This window comes from Mandrillus leucophaeus, unplaced genomic scaffold (genome assembly GCF_000951045.1).
Source record: "Mandrillus leucophaeus isolate KB7577 unplaced genomic scaffold, Mleu.le_1.0 Scaffold101, whole genome shotgun sequence".
Taxonomy (NCBI): Eukaryota; Metazoa; Chordata; class Mammalia; order Primates; family Cercopithecidae; genus Mandrillus; species Mandrillus leucophaeus.
Window position 1 is genome coordinate 1117596 of NW_012098210.1, and position 9501 is coordinate 1127096.

At 49.9% G+C, this 9501-nt stretch overlaps 1 protein-coding gene across 2 annotated transcripts in view; it reads left to right on the top strand.

Moving 5' to 3' along the window:
- Positions 1–9501, top strand: part of TGM6 (transglutaminase 6) — a 65871-nt gene that overhangs the window by 15527 nt on the left and 40843 nt on the right. For both annotated transcript variants that reach the window (XM_011974497.1, XM_011974506.1), the window contains exons 4-9: positions 377–495; positions 1782–1910; positions 3435–3612; positions 4171–4309; positions 6179–6282; positions 6364–6606. In XM_011974497.1, coding sequence (XP_011829887.1) covers positions 377–495; positions 1782–1910; positions 3435–3612; positions 4171–4309; positions 6179–6282; positions 6364–6606 — 912 coding nt within the window. The remainder of the gene's footprint in view (positions 1–376; positions 496–1781; positions 1911–3434; positions 3613–4170; positions 4310–6178; positions 6283–6363; positions 6607–9501) is intronic.

Here is a 9501-nt window from a genome sequence, read left to right on the forward strand (position 1 = left end):
GAGGTTGCATTGAGCCGAGATTGAGCCATTGCACTCCAGCCTGGGCAACAAGAGCAAAACTCTGTCTCAAAAAAAAAAAAAACAAAAAAAAAAACAAAAAAAGAAAGGAAAAAGAAATATGAGGCTAATGTGTCAGGTCCCATAAAACTCTCCAGTCTTGGGCTGTTTTGGGATTGGTCCCTGCTTGGATAAAGACTTGCCGGGAGGGATAGAGTTTGGCAGGGAGGCAGCACGGGAGCTCGCAAGCCCCCTCTTGACCTCTCCTGCCCCAGTCAGCCTCCGGGCGCTGTCCTGCTGCTGATCCCTGATGCAGCCCTTCCCCAGGCCAGCAAGGCCAGAGCCCCAGTCCACACCGGGCCTGATGACTGCTTTTCAGAGGACGATGTGTTTCTGGCCTCAGAGGAGGAGAGACAGGAGTACGTGCTCAACGACAGCGGCATCATCTTCCGAGGCGTGGAGAAGCACATACGAGCCCAGGGCTGGAACTACGGGCAGGTCTCCAGGGGCACAGGCCAGACAGGGATGTGGGCTGGGGCATGGGGAGGTCGGTGGGACTGGAGTCCCTCAGTCTGCTCACTCTTCTCAGGAGGGACAAAGGGGGACTCACTCCTAGAGAAAATCCACCGTTCATTCATTCATCTACTATTCATTGGGCCAGGGCATGCGCTGCATCCTGGGGAAGGGGAATTGCTTTGGACACGGTATGGACACAGAATAGGTCAGTATTGTTGTGGAAAAATGAACAGCTCTGATCAGTGGTTTTCAAACTCAAGCATACATCAGAATCCCAGGAGGGATGGCATGCTGGACCCCACCCCCAGAGCTGCCTACTGAGTAGGTCTCGGGCAGGGCCTGAGAATGTGCATTTCTAACCAGTTCCCAGGTGATGCTGATGCTGCTGGTCTGGGACCATGCTCTGAGAGCCACTGGCTTAGATAAGTAGTTCCAACACCAGGTGCAAGAGGGGAAGGAAAAAGAATGATAGGGATGGAAGCAAAGGGAGTTCAGAAGAGGGTGAAAGGAACCTCCACCTCGGCCATCGTGGAGGCTTGCATGATATTGGAGTTGGGTCTCTACAGTGAGTCAGGATCTGCCCAGGCATAGGGAAGAGAGGCAGAGCCACATGGAGGTGTGAAGTAGGGAGTCCTGAGTCTGCTAGAGGAGTTCTGTCTGCCTGAGCTCCAGGTGCCCAGCGGAAGGAGGACTGGACTTGACTGTCAGGCTAAGGAGTCACGCACTGCCCTGCAGGCCGGGGGTTTAAAGCATTCGGGATTCGGGTGCTGGACAGGGAAGATATAGGGAAGAGTTTAGGGTCCATCTAAGGGGTAGCCACTACTCAGTACCCACTTTTTGTTGCCAGACCTTGCAAATTATCAGTGACCAGAAACCTAAATGTGTATGCAAACATCCCCCAGTTTTTAAATATTGTTAACTAATTCAAATGTGTTTGAAAACATCATGTAGACCAAACGAGCGTATCAGTGAGGTAGATGTGGCTCAAGAGCCATCGATTTTAGCCCAGACTTTACTGTGGGTAGTAGGGAGCCATGGGAGGTTGTTGAGCAGGGGAGACGTGTGATTAAGGCTGAGGTTCTGATCCCCCAGGTGACTCTGAGGAAGGGTTTCCAAGACTAGGGGGTACTCTGTGCTGCCCCTGGTGGTTGGAAGGGGCAGCAAACTGCCCTGCACAGATGGGGTGACTGACCGGGTGAGGGCTGTGGGAGGGCCTGGAACATGGGTGACTGAGCACAGCCTCTAAGCACAGCCTCTCTGGGGAGCAGTTTGAGGAGGACATCCTGAACATCTGCCTCTCCATCCTGGATCGAAGCCCCGGTCACCAAAACAACCCAGCCACCGACGTGTCCTGCCGCCACGACCCCATCTACGTCACCAGGGTCATCAGCGCCATGGTGAGAAGCCCTTTCATCCCTGCACATGTACTTCCTCAAGGATCCCCCAGCCAACCCTGGGGCCACACCCTGTGATTCTTCCCATCACCCCTTGTTTTAATTCGCTGTTGTTGCACAACCAACCACCCCAAAACTCAGTGGTGTAAAACAACCCTTTATTATGCTTACAGTTCTTTAGACGAGGAATTTGGGCAGGGCGCCATGAGAATGGTTTGTCTCTGCTCCAAGATGCTTCTTCTGGGGGTGTCTTAATGGCTGCATATGTCTGGGATGGTTTGACAGGACCTCTGTCTGGGGCTTTGGTTCTGGTGGTCGGCAGTTCCTAGGTTGTCGTCCACGTCATGTCTCCTGGAACTGGAACGTCCAGGATGGCCTCCTCACCCTCATGTCAGGCCCTGGGCTGGGGTGGCTGTAGCAGCTGGGACCCACCAGTCATCACTCTTTCCACACAGCCTTTCCATGTGGCTATCTTGGGCTTCCTCACAATATGGCAGTCTCATGCATAGCAACGGCTCCCTCACCCCCACCTCCCTGCCCCAAGCAATGCTTCCAAAAAAGAGGAAGTAGAAACTCCCAGTCTTATAAGGCCTAGACCCAGAAACTGGCACAGCATCACTTCCACCATAGTCAGTGGTCAAAGTAGTCACAGGCCAGCCCAGACTCAAGAGGACCCCTCCTCTTGAGTGGGACATAGACCCACCTCTCCATGGGAGGTATGACAACTTTAACCTATCACAGGCCTCAGGCCATGGTGTTTCCTCCAGAAAGATGTCTGCAGCGCCCACCAGCTCCCTCTACCACATGCAGGTATTAAGGTCAGTGGGTGGTATCTGAGATTCCAAAATTGCACAAAGCTATATTTCTCCTATTTGATACTCTCAATTCCTCAAGACCTCAGAGAGCAGTTGGAGCACAGAGAATTAACATGAGTGACAATCCCAAACAGCAGAGCATCACAGCCCTGAGGACGGTGAAAGTCCTGAACTCTAGGCTCCCGAGTCCAAGTCCTAGACTCATGGATCACCACTTGGAATAACTTGCTGTGTGATTTGGGCAGGTCCCTGAATGCTTCTAAAGCTCAGTTTTCACATCTGAAAAAAAAAAAAAAAAAAGAAAAAGGATAAATAATCAAGCCCACCTTGTAAACTTCAACAGGTTAATATAGTGTCCACAAAATTCTTGGCATAGTGGTGTCTGGCACACAATAAGCGTTGAATAAATGTTAGCTGTCCCTATAATTATCATGCCAACAGTTCCCCAAACAGATCATTTAACATAAGAAATGCTCTGAAGTTGTAATGATTTTTACAACACAGTATCCAAATGGAAGATAATTGAAAATGACAAGTGCTACCAAAAAGTAGGTATTTTAAGGCAACAGATGCCCCTAATTTTCAGGCAGTTAAAAAGCAAGAGTGACCCTGATTGATCTGGTGGTCCAAAGTTGGAGAGGATTTTACCACGATGCGGTTCTTGAGGTAGGAAGCCCTGTCTGGTGGTGGACTCGTGCCCTCCTCTGCCCAGGTGAACAGCAACAATGACCGAGGTGTGGTGCAAGGACAGTGGCAGGGCAAGTACGACGGCGGCACCAGCCCGCTGCACTGGCGTGGCAGCGTGGCCATTCTGCAGAAGTGGCTCAAGGGCAGGTACAAGCCAGTCAAGTACGGCCAGTGCTGGGTCTTCGCGGGAGTCATGTGCACAGGTACCCTGGGAGAGAAGGGCCCCTTCCCCAGCCTCCTCTATCTAAATGTATTTACATATATTTGCATATGCTGCAACCCATCTTCATTGATGGATTCATTGAGGGGGAGAACCAAGTCTGGCTAATGAAGAGAGAAGCCAGAGAATTTATTTCCTTCACATCAGATCTTTTATTTTGAAAGAGTTACCTACCTCCCTCTGTCTCTCATTCATTGAGTACCTTGGGCGAGCCCTGTGGCTCCCTCGGCCTCCAGTCCCCTCAGGAAGATGAGTGGGCTCTATCAGGTGGCTTCCAAGTTCCTGCCAGCCTCAAAGCCTGTCTGCTCACATGAGGTGGCAGCAGCATCTCCTGAAGTCCTTGAGAGAATATGCAGGAGATGGTGGCATTTCTGAGAGTGGAGATGGGAGTCTCAGCCCCGGAACCTGCTGAAGTAGACAGACAAAGATGCGGGGCGGAAGGCTTTGGCCACAGATAAGCCAGGGCACCTGTGGAAACCAGGCCCCTCCCTCAGGGGCCGGGGTCCCGCCTGCTCCGAGCCTCCCAGTCTCTGCTCTGCAGTCCTCAGGTGCTTGGGGATAGCCACACGGGTCGTGTCCAACTTCAACTCAGCCCACGACACAGACCAGAACCTGAGTGTGGACAAATACGTGGACTCCTTCGGGCGGACCCTGGAGGACCTGACAGAAGACAGCATGTGGTAGGTCCTGCCCCCAGCCCAGGCCCAAGGGCTCCGGAAGCCCTGCAGGTGGAGTAAGGCGTCATCTTCCATAACACCACCAGGGAACGGCAGGCCCAGAGCCCGGCTCTCCTGAGTCTGAGCCGGCTCTGGAGGGAGTGAGAGGCGCCCTGCGGATAGAGTGGTACCTCTTCCAAGATGTAAGGTCTGAGGTCAAGAGATGTAGACTCAGAGGTCAGGAGGGGCCTCAAGATTTGATTGCCTTGAACTCCTGGTTCTACTCTCTGGGAATCTGTGGCTTCCTGAGGTGGGGTGGGAACTCCATCAGCACAGGTAACTCTGGATCAGGCTCCTGTTTCCGTGTCAGCTGCGGTTCTCCGTGCTGTGTGTCTCAGGTGGGAAACAGATTCCTTTCTCAGTTAAAACAAAATTCTTCACATAAAGCTTTAAAAAATTCATTCTAGGCTGGGCGCGGTGGCTCACGACTGTAATTTCAACACTTTGGGAAGCCGAGGCTGGCAGATCACTTGAGGTCTGGAGTTTGAGACCAGCCTGGCCAACACGGTGAAACCTCATCTGTACTAAAAATAAAAAATAAAAAATAGCCAGGTGTGGTGTCACACATCTATAATCCCAGCTACTGGGGAGGCTGAGGCGTGAGAATTGCTTGAACCTGGGAAGCAGAGGTTGCAGTAAGCTGAGATTGCACCATTGCACTCTAGCCTAGGGGACAGAGCGAGACTCTATCTCAAAATAAATAAATAAATAAAAATTTTAAAATACAGATTAGGGGAGAGAGTGAAGAGAACACAACACAGAGACACAGAGAGCCTTGTATCCTTGTTCCCCAGGGGAGCCTGCCAGGAGCCCTTCCCAAGCTGGCCTCCAGCTCAGACCGTCTCTGCTCCCCTTGGTCTCTCCTCTTTTTTGGTTCTCTTCATTCCCTGGAAGCCCAAAATACTCACATCCTTCTCTTTTCTTCATGCAGAAAGCACAGACACTTCATTTTGATGTTGAGGACTCTGTCACCACCCAGGTTATCAGGGTCCCACTTTTAATCCCCCAGTGCTAATCAAGGTACTTTCACCAAAAGAGACAGTTGCCTGCCAAAGAGGAGTTCTGAGGCCGGCTGTAAAGATGCCAAGACAGGCAAACCAGGAATCAGGTTTCTCTCTGCTCCTTTCTTTCTGCAAGACCTTGAGCAAGTGATATCTTGTTTCCTACTCATATTCTCATCTTTAACACAGGGAATTAAAAATAAGGCTAGAATTACCAGGGTCTGTAGAGCTCTGCATAATCAGAACCCTACCTACCCTCTCTGCTGGCCATATCCCAGAGATACTTAAATACTTTCTGCTCCTTGAACACACTAGGCTTTTTCTAGTCTCACTCAGGACCTTTGCACATGCTGTTTCTTCTGCCTAGAATATTATTCCCTTCACTCTTCCTATAGCTTATTCTTCCTCACTTAAGTCTCATCTTCAATGTCATTTACCTAGAGTAGGTCTATAGGGGTTGTTCTCTAGCTCAAGCCCCTCTTTATCTTCATAATATTTATTGTCACTTGCATTTCTTTATCTGCTGACTCAGCTTTGCCTGTCTCCTTTGTTAGAATGTAAGCAGCATGACAGTAAGGATCTTCTGTCTTAGTTGCAGTACCTTGAACAACAGATTCTTGATAAATATACATACACATCTATATACACACATACACATATATACAAACATATATGAATGCCGTGTGCTCATTAGTGTGGTTAAATGAATGATTCACAAGATGCAGCCACAGTTCTTGTGCAGAGTAGGGCGCCCAGGGCCTGCCTCTCAGTAGTATCTTCCCTTCCTGTGCCCTCACTCTAGACAGCTTCACCCATCCTCTCTCTGTGACAGGAATTTCCATGTCTGGAATGAGAGCTGGTTTGCCCGGCAGGACCTAGGCCCCTCTTACAATGGCTGGCAGGTTCTGGATGCCACCCCCCAGGAGGAGAGTGAAGGTACGCTCAACTGGGTGGGGTAGCTTCCAGATCCCTGCTTTTTCCTTACCCATGCTGCTCTTGTCCACCCCTCCTGCCCAGGTGTGTTCCGGTGCGGCCCAGCCTCAGTCACTGCCATCCGCGAGGGCGATGTGCACCTGGCCCACGATGGCCCCTTCGTGTTTGCGGAGGTCAACGCCGACTACATCACCTGGCTGTGGCACGAGGATGAGAGCCGAGAGCGTGTATACTCGAACACGAAGAAGATTGGGAGATGCATCAGCACCAAGGCGGTGGGCAGTGACTCCCGCGTGGACATCACCGACCTCTACAAGTATCCGGAAGGTAAGGGCCACATGGCAGCCTTTATTACCTTTATTACCTTCCCCAGGATGGCCCATGTGCTGCAGAGATCCCACTGCGGGTAGCCTGGGGTCAGGCCCCGCCCCATGTATATGACGCTGACAGCAGCTTCCATGCACATTGTCTCTATGCTCTGAGCCAAGTGCCTTTATTTAGGCTACATTAATAACTTCGCCTGTTTGCTAAGCACCTCTTCTGCCTTAGAAGATTTCCCATATGTAATAATAATAGCTACATTTCCTTGAACACTTGCCATATACCAGGCACTGCATTAGGTATGTTCACATACAATAATAATCACTACTAGTAATAATGATGATAGTAGCAGCTATTATTTATTGAACACCTAGGACAAATGCATGGCACAGGCCCAATTCAGACTCATAATAATACCATCTCCTGTTTAGCATCTGCCAGGGCCTGTACCATGATACCAATTTATGGCCACTGGTTTATTAAAGAGCCCTTACTTGTTAGGCTACAAAAACAAAACAGTTGTATTTTTTCTTACAGCTGCTTCCAACTATACACTTTAAAAATCTCCCTTTCCCACTGTGTAACAGTTTCCTTAGCAATGTTATGATCTGATTAACATATTTTCAACCATTTCTGCTTGTTAAAGCCATGTCACCAAGTAATTACGACTTCAAGCTCAAACTTGAATTAGACCCTGTCTCCTCCTGTCCCCTGAGCACAAGCTACAGCAATGACCCTGGAAGATTGCTAAAGAGGAGACACAGTCTGCTCTGAACACCTCCTCACCTCCCTTTTCTACTCTCTAGCATCATATTTTACAGCTCTGGTTGCACATTTTTTTTTCCTTTGAGATGGAGTCTCACTCTTGTTGCCCAGACTGGAATGCAATGATGTGATCTCAACTCACTGCAACCTACGCCTCCTGGGTTCAAACGATTTTTCTGCCTCATCCTCCCAAGTAGCTGGGATTACAGGAGCCCACCACCATGCCCGGCTAATTTTTGTATTTTTAGTAGACATGGGGTTGCACCATGTTGGGCAGGCTGCCCTTGAACTCCTGACCTCAGGTGATCTGCCCACCTCTGCCTCCCAAAGTGCTGGGATTATAGATGTGAGCCACTGCACCCGACCCCTGGTTGCACATTTGAATTATCCAGGGAGCTGTTTCAGTTATGTATCTTAAACAATAATTACTTATTTGGTCAATTCTGTGGGTCAGCAATTTGGGCTGTGCTCAGCTGGGATGGTTCATCTCCAGGTGGTGTTGGCTGGGATCTCACATATGTCTGTCACATGGGACTGCTGAGATGGCTGGGTCTGTGTTCCCACTTGGCCTCTCTTGTCCCAACAGGCCAGCCCTTGCTATTGTCCCAACAGCAGCAACATTCCCAGAAGGTGAGAGATGAAGCTGTGAAGTTTCTAGAGGCCTGGCTCAGAATGTGCACCATGTCACTTCTGCCACATTCTATTGGTCAAAGCAATTCATGAGCCCAATCTAGATTCAAGGGGTGGGAAGTTGCAAGGCATTATGGCCATTTTAAATCTACCTCAGCAGTCCAGATTGCACTCCTGACTAATTGAATCATAGTCTCTACAGGATGTGGTTCTGGCATTGGGACTTTTTAAAGCTCCCAGGTGGTCTCTAGTGTGCTACCAATGCTGAGAGCACTGTTAGGCTAAGGGGGAGGAAAAGAGGAGAGAAGAGAGCAGATGCCTTTGTCTTAACTGGGTGAGGATTCAGTGCCGGCTAAGTGGGCGGGTACTGCTGCCCTAGTTTCCTATCTATGCTTGCTGAGGACAGATGGTGGCTCCATCACAACCTGCTGCCATCAAGGCTAATTCCTGTGCTGTTCCTGTAGACACTGCCGATTTCTTGTGCTATTTGGGCCTTTTCAACACGGCTTCTTTCTGATGCATGGTGACTTTTGTCCCCAAGTTCTGCCGAGGTTTTACAAGGCTGTGGTGCCCCACCCTAACTTCCACTGTCTCCCACTCCAAGGCTGGGAACTGAAACCTGACACTTGTGGGTAGGAGGAGCAGTCTTGACTGGCTGTCTCCCACCTGCTGTCTCTCTTCAGTTCTCTTCTCCCTGCTCACGTAGTACACGGCTTAGTAAGTAAGACGGGATGAACAGATCTCCCACAGGGAGGGGAATACCAACTTCCCTTTCTGTAGGCACCCCCAATCTTGATCAGTCATTTCTTGCTGAAGATACCCCCAAACCTTAACACTGATTCTTTTAAACACCTACACACACCCCCAACTCACACTTTAGCTCCTATCTCCAGGAACATGGCACTTTCTTGACTGTCAAAGACATCTTCCACTTTAGCCATCTTCTTACTGTCTTGGGGTGGGCTATGAATGAGGGGAGTATGTGGTAAGGCCTCTTCTGAGCTGGCACCTCTCTGATAAGACCTACAGATTGATGGCTGGGTCCCTTCTGCTGGGAGCTTCTGGAACTTAGAATGTGGGGTCTAGCCTGGGCAACACGGCAAAACCCCATCTCTACAAAAAATACAAAAGAATTAGCCAGGCATGGTGGCATGTGTCTGTAGTCCCAGCTACTCAGAAGGCTCCAGTGGGAGGATCCCTTGATTCTGGGAAGCGGAGGTTGCAGTGAGACAAGATTGTGCCACTGCACTCCAGCCTGAGCAACACAGCGAGTCCCTGTCTCAAAAAAACAAAACAAAACAAACAAACAAAACAAAACAAAAAAACATGAGATCTGTGGGTCTTTTCTCCTAAGATTTAACCATGACCAGCTGGGTGCAGTGGCTCGCACCTGTAATCCCAGCACTTTGGGAGGCCGAGGCAGGCAGATCACCTGAGGTCTGGAGTTCTAGACCAGCCTGGCCAACATGGCGAAACCCCATCTCTACTAAAAATACAAAATTAGCC